Below are 17,934 nucleotides of genomic sequence, written 5' to 3'. Positions count from 1 at the left end.
GTAACTAAACCACTTTCAACCGTCTGGTGGAGACATGTGATGGTCTGTCTGGCCCTCGTTTAAGATTGTCCGGAGTAGATATATTGCCCTGGGGACCTGCAATGGTCTGGGGGGTCCATTTATCGGTTCTCTTTGCTTTGGATTCTGTCTGAGTAGGCGTGGCCGGTTTGTTGCTTTCAGTAAAATTGGGATACTATCGTTTCGTTCGTTTCTCTCTTATAGCTAGATAGTTTCCTCATTTCGCGGTTACTCTCATTCAACCGTTTTGCAGAACCCTCCCCTCAGAGGTCAGAGTTCTCTTGCCATTAATCCCAAATGGACATTGTCGGTCGTCAATGAAATTGTCACTAACCCTTCCCAGACAGGTCATCCAGAGCTGAATACAACCTCTTCACCCTCAACCATCGGTTCGTCTTTCAACTGCCCAGCAGCTGCCCAGCAATCCCTGCTCTCCTCCCCCGTCCCGGTGGCTTTCGTTTCTCGTCCTCATATTGGTCGCTTGAGTAACAGAGTTCTCTCCTGTGTTACGTCACACTGACCCTCGCAGTTTACTTGATTCCAGTACCAGTTCACCTCACCCTTCACCACTCGCATCGATCCCAACATGTCTAAAGACGGGGTCACTGCGGTGGGCGTGAGCCCTATGTCGGCGAAGCCCTCGCTTGGGTCGCGCGTGGCTGCTCACTTCAAGCGCTGGTGGTGGGTCCACGTTATCATCTTTATCGCGGTCGTCTTGGTGATCGCTCTTCCTGTGTAGGTTTCCCTGGTTGAATTGAACTGCGAGTCTGGGCAGAAACTAATAATGCCTTGTCTGAGGCAGTGTGTACGTCGGCTATCCGAACATCGCGCAGGATGATATCAACGAGTCCACGCTCAAGATCACCTCGATGGCCATCACCGACCCTGCGACGGACGCCTTCACCCTGAAACAGACCCAGGTGATCGGCACAGACAGCATCTTCCACCCGACTATCTTCGCCTTCGACGCAGCCGTGTCGCTGCTCGGGTCCGCCGCGTTCGCAAAGGTCCGCGTGCCGGAGATCAAGGCCAATGATGGCACGAAGATGGACATCGATCAGCGCTTGGACCTGTCCGACGTGGATGCCTTCACGGACTTCTCTAAGGCGGTGATGCTCGAGAAGGAGGTTAAGCTGAACGTTTATGGCGTGCCCGACCTGAAGCAGGGGGCTCTGCCTACTATCGACGTGACTTACAACAAGACCGTCACTATGAAGGGTGGGTCCTACAACACCACGATGTCACTGTCAATATGACCGACTGACCATCACAGGCCTGAACAAGCTCGAGGGCTTCAAACTCAGCAAGATGCACCTCGAGGACGGCCCCAACGGCGCCAACCTCAAGGGCAATGTCTTCATCCCCAACCCATCCGTCATGACGATCACCATGGTATGTCTCCTCATTTTTTTTTTCTCAACCAACAATCACATTGAAAATACTAATCAACAATAATAGGGCAACGTAACCCTCGACCTCTCCGTCGACGGCCAACCCATCGGCCAATCTTTCCTCAACGAACTCGTCCTCAAACCCGGCGACAACAACCTCGACATGTTCGCCAAGACGAAATTGATCACCGTCACCAAGCTGCTCCCCAAGTACAAGAACAACATCATCCCCGTCGATATCACAGGCAACTCGACCACCTACAACGGCCAGGATCTGCCTTATTTCGCGGCTGCGTTGGCGGCGAATAAGTTGAAGGTGGATTTGGATGTGGGTGAGATCCTGAAGGGTGTGAAGTGATCTGTCTTCTTCTTCTTCTTCTTCTTCTTTTCTTCTTTGCTTGATTAAATCATACCGTTGATATCATATCCTGTCTTGTTGTTTTATTTTGAGTTGTTTCTTTTCTTTGATTAATCATGTCTTTCATATATTTTCTTTTTCTCGATTCCCTATCCCAGGTCTAGCCTACGGAACTGTTTACTTTCTCTGGCCTCTGCTTTCGTCTGTATTGATCCGGACCCTTCCGTTCCCTTCACTTATTCATTTCCCGAAGAAAAGAAAAGAAAGAAAGAAAGGGGAGAAACAAACCGAATGTAGTTACGCGAGATCGACATAATGTAATGAAACAAATGCTTGATGGCTGCATGTTGACATTTATCTCTCTTATCCTCCCTTCTTCTGACTCAATAATCAAGTAGTGAAGAAATGATGGTAGATAAGCAGGGAGGCGGGTAGGCAGGTCCACTAAAGCCAAAAAAACTATGGGTTGCCTGAATGATGCTATCGAATCCCTGTTTGGCGTTATTGCCAGTCTGCTACCTACCCAACCTACGTAGTAGTGTATACATGGATCCTAGATACCCAGTCAGTACCTTAAGTATACACCCATTAGATAACCAAGGTGAGGTCAGATAAAGGAATTAAAGTAAAGTAAAGTAAGGTACTACAGTAAGTCTGACTCCTATGGCGTGCTCCAGCAGAAAAGGAAACGTGATCGATGTGATAGCTTTGTCTATGTTGATGTACCTGGGTATCAAGCCACCACTTCATTTCAACATGTCATGATTTTCGAGTATACCGACCAAAGAATGTCTATCTAGTTTGGGGATTGGTTTTTACTTGGTACTACCTGGATACATAGATTTTACTAAGTTCAGTTAATCTAGATAAAATATACTAAGTGACTACGGAGTAGATACACTGTATAAAGGTATGTTTATCACACCGCTAGTTAACTAGTACCGAACTGATCGAGTGACATACAGGACGCTGCAAACAGGCGAATTGCTTTCCATCGTCTTATCAGCTGGAAACAAGCAACAAATAGTAAATAAGAATAGAATGGACTAGACTAAACCAGACTAACAATAGTACTGTGTATACTAGTTTATAAATCAATCGCTGCTCCCCCCTGACGTGAGTGAGTGATCCTTTCGTTCTGGTCATTGCTGTCATAAATCAAAAAGCCGCCCATTTTCATTCTTCATTGTGCTGTTTTGTTTTGTTTCTTTCTTTTATTCCTTTCTTTCTTTCTCTTGTTTCTTTCTTTCATTGATTGTTTTACTTTCTTTCCTTTTTCCCGTCTGGTTGAAAGCCTCCCCAATCAAAGATCATGCAATGAATTATATCCCGTCTCAATCAAACTCCGTGAACCGCGTGCATCTCCGCCAATATGCCAATAAAATAACCCCCCCAGTTTCGTCTTGGTGACAAACTTGGCTTTGGCTTGCACCGTCCGAGGCGTGTCGTACGTCACAAACCCACCGTCACCCCCGGAACACCAGGCCGCACCCGCCTTGTCGTCGTGGTGCTCTTTGGCTCCCGGTCGCGGTAGGTCGCTGTAGTCGAAGACGCCGTCCTCTCCACCGCACCCTGCGTACCGTTGTCCGGTGTTGCTGCTCCCCAAGAACGACCGCCCGTACGCGGGCACCCCCAGCAGGAGCTTCTTCGGATCGACCCCCTGGTGCAGCACGTAATTGACAGACGACTGACACGAGATGGCGCCGCTGGAGCGCCCATACAGCTGGGCCTGATGGCCCGTCTCATTGGCCCAGGGACCAGCGAAATCGTACGTCATGATGTTCAGGAGGTCGACGTACAGCGACGCCTTGCCGAGATCGATGTTGCGGAGAGCCCACTGGCCCGCTGGCAGACACGTCGCCAGCACATACCGCGGCGCCGGCAGCACCTCCCGAAGTCGCGCCAACAGCCGGACGTAATCCTGACCCTGCTGCGGATCCGAGGGGTGCTCCCAGTCAACTAAAACGTGGAGTCAATTCGAACCGTTCACTATCTTGGATCTCGACGAAGGGAAGTGGGGAGCCTACCGTCGATGCCGTCGAGTCCGAACTGATCGACCAAGGCGCGGGCGGTGCGCACGAATGTCTCGACGCGGGATTGGCTCCGAGCCACGCCGGCGAAGTTCTCGCTTCCCTTCCCGCCGCCTCCGACGGAGAGGATGATCTTCATCTTCGAATACTGCTGCTTCATCTGCACGAACGCCCGGAGGCAGCCCTGGGTGCCGTCTACCGGCATCTGTGTATCGGCCCACTCATCGCTCAACTGGAAGAGTCAGCTTGACGGTATCCCACATGCACCAAGGGGCAGAATACATAGACCGTTCCGTCTTCCTTGACCCTAGAGAGAAGAAAAGGAGTTGGTTAACCAGTGACCCGACCGGATCCCCCGTGGGGATGTATATACGTATGGGTATGCAATGTGAGTATCTTTAGTACCAGGCAAACGCGTAGAAGATGTGAGAGATGAAACCCAAGCGGAGTGATGACGGCGGTTGCTTGCGATAGATTCTCCAATTGGGGTAGTAAGCGGCGTTGAGAAAGAAGGGGACCTCGTATGAGCTGCTGCTAGAGCGTTCGGCTGCCTTGCGGCGCCAGTGGGGAAAGAGGGAGCCGGAGAACATGAAGATGTCTAATACGGAAGGTTGAATTATAGAAATGACAAAAAAAGGGGGAGACTGTCAGGAAGACAAAGATATGAAGAAATAAAAAGAAAAGTAAAAGAAAGGTCTGGACGAAGCAGAAGAAAGAAGACGAAGACAAGATGATGATGGAGATGGAGATGAATGGATGAAGCGCAACTGCCCCAATCAGGTCACTGTCACGTGTGGGGTTCCTTCTTCTCCAGCTTTCTCTTTCTCTCTCTCTCTCTCTCTCTCTCTTTTCTTTTCCTCCGTTCTCCGTCATAGCTCTTGTTCCCCTCGATGGTCATTGCTCCATATCTTTTTATTATCAACAGTCTGTTTCATTCCAAACCTATTGGACTGTGGGGTAATTCCATCGGGAACACCCCATGGATTCCAATCCCACACATCTTGTGGACAACGGCCCAAGTCACGAACAAAGACCTGGGTGGACCCAAAAAATTGAATAAATAAATAAATAAACAGTAAATTAAATGAAAAGGCAACCCGATCAGCTCGCCCAAAAGCAGAATGACATGACTACCCTCGAATTCACCGTGCAGCTTGGTCCGTCAATCATAATCTACGCAACAGTTTACTCTCATATGATACGTCGGACTCCCCCGCCTCTCGACAAAGCGATTGACGGCGTGAGCGATTGACAGTTGGACGAACTTCATCTGATGGATCCCAGCTGGTTGAATCGGATCCTCGATACAGGGAACCATCGCTTGTCATTGTGACCAGCTGGTTGCGGCCCGAATCGCACAGTGACGGACTTTGCCCCCCAGATCGGATCCCCCAGATCACAAAGATGCTATTATTGGATGCCCTGGCATCCTCTCGACGGACAGGATCATGCTGGCTTAAGTTCAGGCCAGACCTCGGTGAGAAAAGCTCTGGCGGTAATTGGTCGCACCAACCTCATCTATTCCTTTTCACACCCAAACCCAGGCTCCGTGGGTGGATCTCCAGTAACAGTCATGGTTGTCGGGAGGTTTGACCGCACAAAAGAAGCGGAGAGGAGGACGACCAGACGATGAGGGGGAAGAAAAAAATCTTCACCCAAAGTCAGGGACTAGTGCTGGTTTCTACCTAGACCGGACGATCTGTTGGGAGGCGATGCTCTATTTATTCTCCCCGTCTTTCCTCTTGGTGTCGTTTTGCTTTTTTCCACTGACCTCTAGCCTGGGAAGTTGCTTTTTGCCCCTACCAGCAGATGTGGGGACGGAGAGAATGCAAGCGCCGCCTAGTCCGAGGGACTAAGGGATTTTCCTTTTCCCCCGCATGACAGACTGCGAGTCTCGACGCCGCCACTATGACTGGTTGTTGTTGTCGCTCGCTCGGGGTCACTCCCTAATACAAGGTATCCGTCTGGTCCTCGAGACACACCGCGGGAAGTAAGTACGGTGACAGGGAATGGGGATCCTGGCCTAGAATTCTAGGCCATGTGATCTTTATCGGAAGTACTTGCCTACCGCGGAAGGGCATCGTGGGCAGAGAGATAGTCAGAACCAGACAAGTCACGATGCGGTGAATGAAGCTTCGCCGGTCCTCACTTGCTCAGTGGTTAGAGAGCCCGTATCCCGCTGACGGCAGGCTGACAGGCCCCCTGGTTCGTGGCACGCTTCCAACTGCGCCGATGAGATTTACCTTCCTCTGTAATGCTGTGTTCAAGCATGGACATGTGCTGTGAGGTCTAACTGGTTACAACCCAAATATCGCCATTGTCAGTACTCTGTAGGGAGGTGTCAAGGTGACTCGTCCCCTGCTGGATAGGAATGTCGTAGACGCCGTATAGCTAGTCCATCAATGGGCAAAGACACAGTCGTCCGTCTACAATAGGATACTTCATCCTATCTTCTTATCGTCTGACCCAGTATAGCCTGGCACATCCCACCCCCGCACATCCCATGCCTGTTTCCAACAACCCACCATAACTGAAAATCCCCGATGATCTGACCTTTCAACCAGCTCCAATCTACATCATAAGCAAATTAATTGCATACTATAATCTAAGATACGTGCACAAGATAAGCATATCCGTATATCATCCGGCTTATACACCCAGCCTTAGAAGGCTCAGGCGAAATAAACCAGTTAACTAGTTAGGGCATGCAACGATTGTGGAAGTACGATGATGCAACACAACGGCTGGAGTTGTGTAACTGACTGCGCTTACGGAAGGATCTTCTAGCTGACTATCTATATAACTACTAGGTGGGTTTATGCAAGGCGATACTGAAACTTCGTGTGTTTTCGAGTACGGCGATGCAATTCTACAACTAAAACCGGTGTAACCAAGCACTGACTCGAAAGGAGTATCTCGTGTCTATTTTTTCTAGAAACGATTATGAAGAAAGGGATGTATGTGAGGATTACTCGGATGGAATACCTGAACAGGTTTTGCTCGTACAACCCCATAGCTGGAAAGATCTGCATCGACCACCCACATCGGGGGAAACAAACCTGGTTGTGGCAGGTTTTTTGATCAAGGGTGTGATAGTTGCCATAGTATGAGGGATTCTTGGTCGAGAGGTGTTCTCGAAGGAACTGTAAAGAGAAGGAGATGTCGGGATCAAAACCGCTTTGCTGTCTCGCAATTCGCGATCATGCCTGCTTTTGTTACTGCTGGTATTGATACTCTCCAAAGACTTGATTCATTAGTGATTCGCTATGGCAACTACAGCTGGCAGTGTCCCCCACTGTGAGCAAGCAAGGGAGTTGTCGGTCTCCCCTGAGGTTTTTATGAACCACGACATCAAGGGAAGGACTCCATTGTCGGACCAGACAGACGGGCCCTATTGGTGTGCTATGCGTGCCACAGCGACTGGCAATTTAGAGCTCCGCAAGCTGATCGGTAACGGAGACGTCCGAGATTTTGAGCGTCTCTTAGGAGAAGGTACTAATATTCTCACGCGAGCCCTCGAGACACTCGAGAACCCAGCCGATTCAAAGAAGGCCATTGTGGACCTGACCTGGGGTAATAGTCTTCAAAGATGGCGCGAAGATCAACACGAACTCGGGCGCGTTCTCCCGAGCAAAGGAAACGGTTTAACGATGGCATCAGCCGAAGTGATTAAAACTCTGTACATCGAGAACTGGCCTGCGCCATTGTTGACAAATAATACGCTCTTTGGTATCGGCATGGTCAACATGCTGATTGGAGCACACGACGCGCAGACGCTATTCGCCAACATCTGCGTCGACCTCTGTTTCACTTCGAACACTCTTACATTAAAGTGTTCCTAGAGTACGGGTCTTTAGTTGAAGATGCTATCAATGACCCGCATGCCTTGAAGACACCGGGCGGTCGAGAGCGGCGGTTTTTTGTCGCCACGTTATACAATATATCAAACGCAAGACAGACCTCGAAAAATTACACAATATGGACTTATCAAGCAAGAGCTTGAAATTGAACTGGCACGATGGCATAGTGTTGGCATTCTGCGACAGCAGTATCCTCGGAATCGCAGGGGAGGCAGCAGCACGGGGATTCAATCTGGCGGCAGTTATGCATGATTTTGTCTTCAGTAACCCGCAAACTGACGTTGTTGATGTAGGGTCTGACCTCTATAATTCCGAGCTGGCTGGTTGTATCTTGGGTACCGCAGATGTAACGGACACTGGAATTGTCACCGAGGAAGCGTTGCGATGGGTGTATGATGCGTATGCGCACTCGTGCGGGCGAATGTATACCGAGCGCTGGTCAGACCCAGGAGTCCAGATGGATGCAATATTATTACCCTGGCATATTGTGAGCAATAGGCACGGTTTACTGCGACGCGCATTGCTCGGCTTTCGGACAGCCTGCGGAAGGTCAGAGGGAAGCGGACCTAGAAGAGGCGTTCGACGTGGATTTCCGTATCACAGGGCTCAGTAGGCCTTTGGCTACTGCTTGCAGTGGCCTTGAACGATGCGATCAAGTGCGGCAACGTGCCGAATCCAGCAGCGAGCAGGAGTTATTCGATAAATGTTGGTGGCTCCTTCCCGGCCGCCTTCTGCAGTACATCACGGCAGGAGCCGTGTCCGAGGTCGAAGAAGACGAAATCGCAGAGGAATTGAGGATCACTATGTCAGTGATGTATGCGCATGGATTAGTGGGTGATTTGGCTTGGTCACTCGCTCATGCGAGCCACCATGCCTGGCAGGTGAGATCGCCTCTCCGAGGCGGCTATGTGGGGTAGTTTCTTGGATGATGGTAATCTGAGAGGTCGCTTGGACCGAAAAGAGTAGTGGATTTCACAGACTGGCTGCCTATTCGACTAGGATATATGATACAAAAGGATGCCATTGATTGAATCTATAAGCTGCGTATGGCGGTTTCACTATTTCTCTTCCAGTCTTCTTTGTTGAATATACGGGTTACGCTGATAGCAATTCATATCTACGATGAATAGCTGCAAGATTACTCGATGCTTACGCCATCTGCCACGTCTTGGTAGGTGTCGCGATATAAAATGTCAAAAGATCACCCACAGAGCACAGAGGTGGCACGATGTTAGGTATTATTTGGTTAACTGGGGATGATTTTATGATCACGGCATTTTGTGTATAGACTGTCCACCATACCCACCGGATCTCAACCCTATAAAACACGCGCGGACCATGCTCGAACAACGCATCTATGAGATTGATCCTGATATGGTTTCATGTGGATGATTCAACGCAGAGTTCAGATTTCATGTTCAAATATAATTGAGCAAGCGTAGGAGGATATAGGGCGAGTTAAATTTGACAGATCAGTGAAGTCTGCGGCGTGTACAAGCAGTTTTAGATGCAGGGCCTGGTATACGAGATATTACCTTCAAAACTGGATTGATTAAATTCCTTGCCCTTTATTCCATAATAACAGAATATCTCACATGGTTTGTCAAGGATTTGCAGTCGTGGTGATTGTTTAGAGAAGTCAAATGATTATATATATTCTTGTTATGGAGAGATCTTTGCCATAGAACTATATCGTCGTTAGTAAGTCACGTGGACGCAAGGGAGCTGGATGGGATGTGGGTCAGTTGCCACCGCCTTCCACTTTCGTCAACATTGGCGATAAGTTCACGTTTCTTTGTCTGGCTCCGTCTCCAACTCCAACATCTCCCCGTTTCGTCCGCGATCTTCATTAGCCGGGTGTTCAATCTGGCGGAGGTATTGATATCAACCAGGATATCCAGTCAGACAACGGATTACCTCCTATCTGTTGCCCTCAACGCAACCCATTCGTTGGTCACACCAGGCTTCACACCTCATCACCATCCATCATGACGACCGACGTGCACCATGCGGCAGCGCAAATCCTCTCCACCGACCGGACGCGTGATCCCAACTATGACGAGCTCTCCTTTGCCCCATTCCTGCGCAAGAGCTTCGGCTTCGGACTGGCCAGCGACGTGCCAGTGTGCAAGGCCTATAGCGAAGGCCACTGTCCGCTAGGACCCGCCTGCCCAGATCGCCACCCGACACCGTCGCGCGTCACCACCTCCACGACCACAGCATCGGGGCTGGCCCCGTCGACCACCCACGGGTCGCTGGTGTGCAAACATTTCCTCAAGGGGCTCTGCAAGAAGGGGCTGAAGTGCGAGTATCTCCACGAATACAACCTGCGGCGCATGCCCGAGTGCCAGTCCTTCTCGCGGTCCGGCTACTGCCCCAACGGCGACGACTGCCTGTACCAGCACGTGCGCGAGGAGGCGCGTCTGCCGCCCTGCGAGCACTACGATCGGGGATTCTGCCCGCTGGGACCGTTGTGCGCCAAACGTCACGTTCGCCGACGGTTATGTCCCTTCTACTTGGCCGGGTTCTGCCCTGATGGCAAGGCGTGTCAGTCGGCACATGCGCGGTGGTCAGAGAATCTGCCGCCGCCGTCGATGCGCGTGGAGAAGACGGAGGAGGAACGAGAACAGGAGCGGGTGTTGATCCGGGAGGAGCAGGAGAAGGAGAAGGAGCGGGAACGCGAATGGCGCAGCGAGCGTGGGCGTGGCGGGGGCTTCATGCGGGGACGGTATCGGGGGCGCGGACGGGGATAGTTCAGAGCTGGGTTTCTCTTATTTTGTGCTTTCTTTTTGGGCTTTTTTTTCGGAGATTGGTTTCCATCCCTCGATACCCCGTGGTAGCTTGACCCATGTATTATGATCTATTATTATTGTTGTTGTTGTTCTTTACACGAACATGGTACAATTCGATATGCTACATACCATATCCGGAGTAACCAATGGGTCATTCCTGAAATGTACCAAGCGGAAACATTTTCATCTGGAATTCGGTTGTATTTAGTTTTCTTATTTTTGTGGTGCCAAAAAGTGGATCGGCAGATGACATCACGATGTCTGCAAACAGCTTAGTAGCTTCCATCATGGGGAATATACTAGTAGAATAGAGACTCAAATAAATGAATACAATAATCAATTGAATCTAGACTGCCGTTCATAATCTATTATTGATCATTATTAATATGCATCACCCTTGTTCATCGAAAGAGAGAGAGAAACAGGTTCATACTGCCGATCTCGTTCATTTGTCAACGATCGGTCAGAACCATCTAAGTGGGAGAAACGCGACGTGATTGGAGTTCCATCGGGAGTTCTCCACAATTAGTCGATTACAGGATGCTGACATTCGGCTTGGTAACGATGGAGAAGTGGGACGATGAGCTCCAGTGGAGGGGTTCTCCCGATCTATATAACTCTCCTACTTCCCGTCATCATTTTGCAGTATCCAATTTTCTACTCTGCATCTTCTCTCTGCATAGATTCTCTCTCCTCAACTCTTCTTTTCGATCTAATTCAATTAATCGAATCCGTCACAATGACTCCCAAGATCGCTATCATCTATGTATACCTCCCCTCATCTAAACTCAATATCCTGAAAGAAACTAACCAGCCCAACCCATCCAGTACTCGATGTACGGCCACATCGTCAAGTTGGCTGAAGCCGAAAAGAAGGGCATCGAAGCCGCGGGCGGCAAAGCCGACATCTACCAGATCGCCGAGACCCTCCCAGAGGACGTCCTGACCAAGATGCACGCCCCCGCAAAGGCTAGCCACCCCGTCGCCACAGTCGATACCGTCAAGGACTACGACGCCGTGCTCTTCGGCATCCCCACCCGATACGGTAACTTCCCCGCCCAGTGGAAGGCGTTCTGGGACCGCACCGGTGGCATCTGGGCCTCGGGCGGCTACTGGGGTAAGTACGCCGGTCTGTTCGTCTCGACCGGCACCCAGGGCGGTGGTCAGGAGTCCACCTGTTTGGCGGCTATGTCGACCCTTGCCCACCACGGCTTCATCTATGTGCCGCTTGGATACAAGACTGTTTTCCCTCTGCTGGCCAACTTGGATGAGGTCCACGGTGGTAGCGCTTGGGGTGCGGGTACTTTTGCTGTACGTCTTCTCTTCTCCCTCTTAATTAGCTTAGCATACCAGATCTAACTCGAGACATGCAGGGCGCCGATGGTTCCCGCCAGCCTACCCCCCTGGAGCTCGAGCTCGCCGAGAGCCAAGGCAAGGCCTTCTACGAGCACGTTGCTCGTGTGAACCACGCGTGACTACATGATAGCAACACTGCCACTGCGGCCGGCTCGTCCTCCCAGCCCCCACAAAAACAACAAAACCAGCAAAACCAACAGCAGCAACAACCCCCACAGAAGAATGGCCCGAGTGGAGAGCAGCAGGCGAGCCGTGCGGCGAAGAGCGAGGAGGGGGGTCCGTGTGGATTGCCCAAGAAGTGCACCATCCTCTAATTATGCCAACACGCTGTCAAACTCTCTTATATCTTATACTCGGTGTGCTCATGATGGGTGTACATCTAGATCTTCTTAAATAATGAATGAATGCATATGATCAAAATTTTCAAGCCCTACCCGTGGTGATGCGTAGGAAACGAGTATATCATATGTCAACTAGAATGACCCGCTATTTCGGGAATTCAGCAGATGTCAGATTATTCAGCACGGTCTTTACTTTTCATAGAAGCTTATGTGTCTAGATTGATCTGATTGAGAGACCTGAGCAGCTAGATGTGCAGTAGTTTAGTTCTTCGTGTACAACCTCATGTCTTGCAGTTGAGTGTGTATAAAATTTATTTCTAGCTTCAACTCGTCAGCACTCTTCATCCGCAGAGTATAGTACTCTATTGAAGTCTCAGTTCGCTTCTTGCTTGCTTCACGTTTTTGGATCTTAGAGTCATCATCGTCCAAACCCTTGGTCTAATCTTGGAACTATATCAAATTTACTAATTGTCGGATAGCACTTCGAGCTATCGTAGATTTGTGTCTCCTTCAAGAAAGTCTCATATGGACCTACACTTGATAGATACCGATTAAGGTATAACATTACAGTATATTATGGTTGGTAGATATTGTCATATATCAGGTCGATATATGGTAGGATGCCCCCAAGTATGGCATGTAACTGTATTACCCCAAATACGTCATATTCCCTCATATGGTACGGTAACAATGGTAACCATCATACCGATGACGATAAGCCTGGAGCTCCTTTCAAAACCTCCGCTTTCTTCAGCTTCTCTTTCTCCCCTCTTCAGCTTACTGTCATTCCCTCCCACCAACCCTTCTTCTCTTTAAATTTTATCTACCCTATCGATCTTCCTCTCGAACGCCATGGTCCCGTTTGACTGATTCATCCGCAACCCTCTTGACGATTGAATGATTGATCCTCCCATTCCACGATTACTGTGAGCCATCGGCTTCTCTCCTCCGTCGCCCTCCTCGCCGTCCCATCGCCACCTGCATCTCGACATCATGACTGAACGCCCGATCATCCTCCGATTTGAAAGCCGGAATGGCCAGTTCCGGCTCACCGTTAGCCCCAAGGACCTTTTCCCCACCCTCCACGAGAAGGTGAACGAAACCCCTCACTGGTCTTCGGGTGGAGATCACAGCGCGCTGACTTCTTCGCACTCCTAGATCGTGGAGCATCTTCCCTCCGACGTGGATCCATCATCGGTCTGCCTGTCTAACCGACCGATCGGTACCGGTGGCGAGGAACGGTTTCTGAACACTCTCGATGGTGTTGCCATCGAACAAGTTGGTCTAAGGTTAGCCGGTCGTCGGGGACCCGCACTTCCCGGTCGGTGCGGGATTCGCTGACACCTTCCAACGCAGGCACGGCGACAAACTCTTTATTGGATATACCGAGAAAGGATCCCAGGATGGCACCACCAACGGCCACACCGTCAACAATGACACGTCCCGACGTCTAGACGGCGCCCCCGTGCCACAGAAAGAGCCCTCCGCCGTCTCGGGGAAGAATCCGTGGGAGGTCGTGCAACAGTCGCCACTGGACAACAGGTTGGACAGCAAGGATGGTAAGATTCCACGAAAGCTGGATTCCAAGATGTGCAAGCACGGGCCCAAAGGAATGTGTGACTATTGCATGCCGCTGGAACCCTACGACCCTAAATATCTGGCGGAGAAAAAGATCAAGCACCTGTCCTTCCACTCGTACATGCGCAAGATCAACGCCGCCACCAACAAATCCGAATTAAAGCAGTCCTTCATCCCCCCGCTCAGCGAACCGTTCTACCGCGTCGCACGCGACTGCCCATCGGGCCATCCCCAGTGGCCCGAGGGCATCTGCAGCAAATGTCAGCCCAGCGCCATCAGTCTGCAGCCGCAGGAATTCCGCATGGTCGACCACGTCGAGTTCTCCTCCCCCGACCTCATCAACTCGCTGCTGGACTTCTGGCGGAAGTCCGGGGCCCAGCGTCTGGGCTTCTTATACGGCACGTACGAGGAGTACACGGAGGTCCCGCTCGGCGTCAAGGCCGTCGTGCAGGCGATCTACGAGCCGCCGCAGATGAACGAGCTTGATGGCGTCACGCTGCACGAGTGGGCCAACGAGAAGGAAGTGGACGAGGTCGCGCGCCTCTGCGGCCTGGAGAAGGTCGGCGTCATCTTCACGGACCTGCTGGACGCCGGTCAGGGCGACGGCTCCGTCGTCTGCAAGCGTCACATCGATTCGTACTATCTGTCGTCGTTGGAGATCGCCTTCGCCGCACGGCTGCAGGCGCAGCATCCCAAAGCCACCAAGTGGAGCCGCACGGGTCGGTTCGGGTCCAACTTCGTGACGTGTGTCCTCAGTGGCGACGACGCTGGCGCCATTTCCGTCAGCTCCTACCAGGCCTCGGTGAGCGCCGTGGAGATGGTGCGGGCCGACATCGTCGAACCGTCCGCCGAGCCGTCGGTCATGCTGGTACAGTCGGAGGAGGACGACCCGGAGAATCGCTCTCGCTATATCCCCGAGGTCTTTTACCGCAAGATCAACGAGTACGGCGTCAGTGCTCAACAGAACGCCAAGCCGAGTTTCCCCGTCGAGTTCTTGCTGGTCACGTTAACGCACGGGTTCCCCACGGGAGCGGCCACGGCACCCCTCTTCACCGACAGCAAGTTCCCCATCGAAAACCGCGAGGTCATCGGCGAGAGCCAGGAGCTACGTCACGTGGCCAAGAAGCTAGTGTCCCACGGGGATCCGGACCAAGCGATCCGCGCGGTGTCCGACTTTCACCTTCTTTGCTTCCTGCACTCCCTATCGACATTCAACAAGGTAGCCCCCCTTACCCCCTTTGGGTGTTGAATACGCCCACCCCACCGATATTGGAAGGCGACTGACATATTCCAGGACGAGGAGGCGCTGCTGGCCCGCGTGGCAACGTCGAAGCGGCCGGTGGATGGAATGCAGCTGATCAACACCCCCGGATGGGCGACGCTGGTGACAATTCTTCAGGAAAGTGGTGAGCGCCCCCCCAAGCGCCGCTGGGACGCATCTCCCTCCCTAGTGGTCCCACCGGGCAAACGCCGCCTGGCCACTGCCCGGGCAGAATCTCCCCGGTCGGACAGTGAACAACTTGCTAAGCGGTTCAAGGGAGCTAGTCTAGAATGATTTGACTGGTGCATCGCCTCGCCGTTTATCCGATTCGGGTCGTTGACGGAGATGGAAGTTTAGTCAAGGGAAAGATGGAAAGGTAGCGAGGGAAATGTATCTGTGCCCCGATCCGGTAAATATCCGCCTCGACTCGATCTTCCTCGATTTCCTTATTCCTCGCTAGCGCCCACTCGAATCGAGCTCGAAGTTTAATGATGGAGTGGTTGGCTGGATGACAATGCTTATGATGGGCTGTTCTACCTAGGATAAATAAATAGGCTAGTGTACATGGAACGGGTTGATCTAAGTGTTAGAGCATTGTCCCCGTGGATGTACAATGGGATAGGATATACTATGGACAAGGAATGCATCGAAGCCTAGGTATCAACAATTGACATTTTGGAAAACATGGCAAAGCATATACTCTTCATTGGGTAATATACAAACAACATGTTCAGTTCGAATCCTCGCGTATCTCAATCTGGCCTTTCACAAATCAAGGCATAAGGAAGGCAAATATACAAACTTATCACCTCGACCTTCCAGCAAAACAATCCACTACATATGTTCTCACCTCTCGTCGACATAATCAACTGACTAGATAACCAATTAATCATCCTCCCCCCCACCCCTCACCAACGCGCGCAACCTCTCCCCCAAAACCTGCCGTCCCTTCACGTCCCTCCACACCTCATGCGGCGCCCCATCAACCGTATCCCAATGCTTCAAATTGCTCGTCACCCGCGTCAACTCCTCCTGCGCCTTGCCCCAGCGCTCACTCCGATCGACCTCAACACCCGAGCTGACAACCACAAGCGGCGTATCCGCCATCTGGACATGCCTCGCCGTCTGAATCTCCGACGCCGTCAGCGACCGCGCCACGAGGTTCTCCTGCAGTTTGGCGCGAATCGCCCTACCACCCTGGTACGCGGAGCGACCGAAGACGCGGTCTTCGCGCGTGCGGCCCTTGAAGATCGCCCCCGCTAGTCTGTCTACGCCCAGCGGGGATAGGATGCCCCTTAGCCAGAGGAGGAAGCCACGGCCTGGGGCCCCGATCCGACTATGGAGGTACTGCTCGTGGAGCGGGTCGATCAGAAGTAGACCCTGGACCTGGAGGAGGTGCCGGCTGGCGAAGATGCGGCTGTAGATGCTGCCGACTCCGGCGGAGACGAGCACCCAGGGTCCCTCGGCGCGGGGGTCGGCGTCCTTGTCGGTGTTGGATGCTAGCGCGAGCGCTTCGGAGAGCGCGTCGGCTGCCATGCCGGCGCTGTAGGGTGAGGGGGCGTTCTCGGACCATCCTAGGCCTGGTCGGTCCCAGTAGCAGTAGCGGGCGATGTGGCCTGCTTGGCGCATGTCGTCTAGGAAGGGCTGCAGGGAGTCTTCGACGGGGCCTTCGCCTGCTTCGAGGAGGACGGTGGGGAGGGTTTCGTTGGTGGCGGAAGTGGAAGGCGGGGGAGGGCCAACGCAGGCGAGGTGCACCTGGTAGGTGTCTCCGTTAACGTAGTAGCGTTTTCCAGGCGGCGCGAGGGAGACGTCACGGGCACGCAGGATGAGAGTCGCGGTGATAAAGAGCGCGACGAGAACGAGGACAGCCATGGTGACGGTCTCGCCGAAGACGGCGACCCATTCGCGGAGCGGACGGCGGGTCTCCTCGCGGCCCGTTAGACGCTCTTCCTCCTCGCGCTTGCCCCAGGCGACAGAGCGGGTGCGCAGGACGTAGAAGAGAGCGAGCACCATTGCCCAGATTGCGGAGGCGATGCCGACCCAGCCTTCTTCGACGCGGAGGCGCGGCACGGACAGGATGATGATCCAGTCGATTGTTAGCAGGACTGCGAGGACGGAGCCCCAGATTGTCATTGGGAGGGAGGGGATAGCGAAGAGGAGGAGGTTCATAGAGAGGCCCGCAAGCGTGAGCGTCGTGAAGCCGAAGGCGAAGAAGCCTGATCCGCGCGTGTGCATGCCTGGTGGTGTTACGAAGAGCGAGACGAGGAGGAATGTCCACCAGATGAAGGTCACGGCGAAGAGGATGACGGTGATGCTGCGCAGGGCGCGGATGGACCAGAGGTTGTATGGCGAGACCTGTCGTATCTCTTTTTGTCAGGAATTTGGGTGACTTCGTTAGATTCTGTTGGAAGACATACGGCTGGATCGTCCGGGCTTAGATAGCCAGGTTGACCATGCGGTAACAATCGAGTGCGCTCGTCGGGGTCGCGAGACACGGACGGTCGTCCAGACTCTTGATCATTACTACCGTCGTTTCCATTTCTACTCCCATTGTTATTGCGACTGCCCCCACGCGATGGGGAGCGATTCTTCGGCCAGAGAGACGACATGTCGATGGGATGCGATGGTTATGACGATGGACAGTGGTTGGGCCTAGGATGGAGGATAAAAGATGGTCGACATGGTGATCCTGATGAGCAGCGGTGATGTCATGGTGAGAAGATAGGTGACACGGTCTCATACACAACACGATTGCCGTGGAACGACTTGACGGTGTGGTGATGAGGTCATTGGTCATGGGGGAGCCAATAACTCAATCGATGAAGCTTATTTAGCATTCTCCAAACAGGTAAGCGGAACAACATTGATGATGGCCTGCAGGTTTGGTAATCTTCTGTTTCACTCCATCCATGGTCGATATCGACAGAATTGGATTGTTGGACGTTGGAC

The 17,934-nt window shown here is 52.2% G+C and overlaps 7 protein-coding genes across 7 annotated transcripts; 5 read left to right on the top strand and 2 right to left on the bottom strand.

Moving 5' to 3' along the window:
* Positions 1 to 211: 211 nt before the first annotated feature.
* Positions 212 to 1,817, top strand: BDW47DRAFT_99177 (DUF3712 domain-containing protein; the record flags this gene model as incomplete). Its single annotated transcript, XM_024820830.1, has 6 exons — positions 212 to 287; positions 362 to 407; positions 548 to 753; positions 821 to 1,236; positions 1,292 to 1,410; positions 1,477 to 1,817. Coding segments are annotated over exons 3-6 (970 nt in total), but the record flags the coding sequence as incomplete, so codon positions are not given.
* A 1,015-nt stretch (positions 1,818 to 2,832) lies between these two features.
* Positions 2,833 to 4,569, bottom strand: BDW47DRAFT_99174 (glycoside hydrolase family 18 protein). The gene is made up of 4 exons (XM_024820829.1): positions 4,203 to 4,569; positions 4,080 to 4,104; positions 3,795 to 4,029; positions 2,833 to 3,726 (listed from the first exon to the last, which is right to left on the bottom strand). Exons 1-4 carry the CDS (start codon positions 4,385 to 4,387, stop codon positions 3,071 to 3,073), a joined length of 1,101 nt encoding a protein of 366 aa, XP_024675507.1. The 5' UTR covers positions 4,388 to 4,569; the 3' UTR covers positions 2,833 to 3,070.
* A 2,494-nt stretch (positions 4,570 to 7,063) lies between these two features.
* Positions 7,064 to 7,639, top strand: BDW47DRAFT_122536 (uncharacterized protein; the record flags this gene model as incomplete). The annotated part of the gene is made up of 1 exon (XM_024815856.1): positions 7,064 to 7,639. The coding sequence occupies one exon, from the start codon at positions 7,064 to 7,066 to the stop codon at positions 7,637 to 7,639; it is 576 nt and encodes a 191-aa protein (XP_024675506.1).
* Positions 7,640 to 9,423: 1,784 nt separating this feature from the next.
* On the top strand, positions 9,424 to 10,410 carry yth1 (cleavage polyadenylation factor RNA-binding subunit YTH1; the record flags this gene model as incomplete). The annotated part of the gene is made up of 1 exon (XM_024817729.1): positions 9,424 to 10,410. The coding sequence occupies exon 1, from the start codon at positions 9,646 to 9,648 to the stop codon at positions 10,408 to 10,410; it is 765 nt and encodes a 254-aa protein (XP_024675505.1). The 5' UTR covers positions 9,424 to 9,645.
* A 667-nt stretch (positions 10,411 to 11,077) lies between these two features.
* On the top strand, positions 11,078 to 12,288 carry pst2 (putative NADH-quinone oxidoreductase Pst2). Its single transcript, XM_024820828.1, has 3 exons — positions 11,078 to 11,215; positions 11,278 to 11,760; positions 11,823 to 12,288. Exons 1-3 carry the CDS (start codon positions 11,189 to 11,191, stop codon positions 11,922 to 11,924), a joined length of 612 nt encoding a protein of 203 aa, XP_024675504.1. The 5' UTR covers positions 11,078 to 11,188; the 3' UTR covers positions 11,925 to 12,288.
* An 851-nt stretch (positions 12,289 to 13,139) lies between these two features.
* On the top strand, positions 13,140 to 15,279 carry npl4 (nuclear protein localization protein 4; the record flags this gene model as incomplete). The annotated part of the gene is made up of 4 exons (XM_024814774.1): positions 13,140 to 13,238; positions 13,305 to 13,435; positions 13,503 to 14,943; positions 15,019 to 15,279. 4 exons carry the CDS (start codon positions 13,140 to 13,142, stop codon positions 15,277 to 15,279), a joined length of 1,932 nt encoding a protein of 643 aa, XP_024675503.1.
* Positions 15,280 to 15,670: 391 nt separating this feature from the next.
* Positions 15,671 to 17,925, bottom strand: BDW47DRAFT_99162 (mitochondrial integral membrane protein). The gene is made up of 2 exons (XM_024820827.1): positions 17,403 to 17,925; positions 15,671 to 17,340 (listed from the first exon to the last, which is right to left on the bottom strand). The coding sequence occupies exons 1-2, from the start codon at positions 17,592 to 17,594 to the stop codon at positions 15,871 to 15,873; spliced, it is 1,662 nt and encodes a 553-aa protein (XP_024675502.1). The 5' UTR covers positions 17,595 to 17,925; the 3' UTR covers positions 15,671 to 15,870.
* Between the last annotated feature and the right edge of the window lie 9 nt (positions 17,926 to 17,934).

This window comes from Aspergillus candidus (genome assembly GCF_002847045.1).
Source record: "Aspergillus candidus strain CBS 102.13 unplaced genomic scaffold BDW47scaffold_4, whole genome shotgun sequence".
Taxonomy (NCBI): Eukaryota; Fungi; Ascomycota; class Eurotiomycetes; order Eurotiales; family Aspergillaceae; genus Aspergillus; species Aspergillus candidus.
Note: the sequence above shows the minus strand (reverse complement) of the source record. Positions and strands in the feature narration are given on the sequence as shown.

What these genes read in the sequence shown, in the direction of transcription:
- BDW47DRAFT_99174 (XM_024820829.1), bottom strand. Translation starts at nt 4,387, where the DNA reads ATGTTCTCCGGCTCCCTCTTTCCCCACTGGCGCCGCAAGGCAGCCGAA. An exon ending in AGGAAGACGGAACGGTCTAT is followed by an intron (nt 4,030 to 4,079) that starts GTATTCTGCCCC and finishes TGACTCTTCCAG; the next exon opens with TTGAGCGATGAGTGGGCCGA. An exon ending in CGGACTCGACGGCATCGACG is followed by an intron (nt 3,727 to 3,794) that starts GTAGGCTCCCCA and finishes TCCACGTTTTAG; the next exon opens with TTGACTGGGAGCACCCCTCG.
- BDW47DRAFT_99162 (XM_024820827.1), bottom strand. Translation starts at nt 17,594, where the DNA reads ATGTCGTCTCTCTGGCCGAAGAATCGCTCCCCATCGCGTGGGGGCAGT. An exon ending in TAAGCCCGGACGATCCAGCC is followed by an intron (nt 17,341 to 17,402) that starts GTATGTCTTCCA and finishes GAGATACGACAG; the next exon opens with GTCTCGCCATACAACCTCTG.
- pst2 (XM_024820828.1), top strand. Translation starts at nt 11,189, where the DNA reads ATGACTCCCAAGATCGCTATCATCTAT. An exon ending in CCAAGATCGCTATCATCTAT is followed by an intron (nt 11,216 to 11,277) that starts GTATACCTCCCC and finishes CAACCCATCCAG; the next exon opens with TACTCGATGTACGGCCACAT. An exon ending in GGGGTGCGGGTACTTTTGCT is followed by an intron (nt 11,761 to 11,822) that starts GTACGTCTTCTC and finishes CGAGACATGCAG; the next exon opens with GGCGCCGATGGTTCCCGCCA.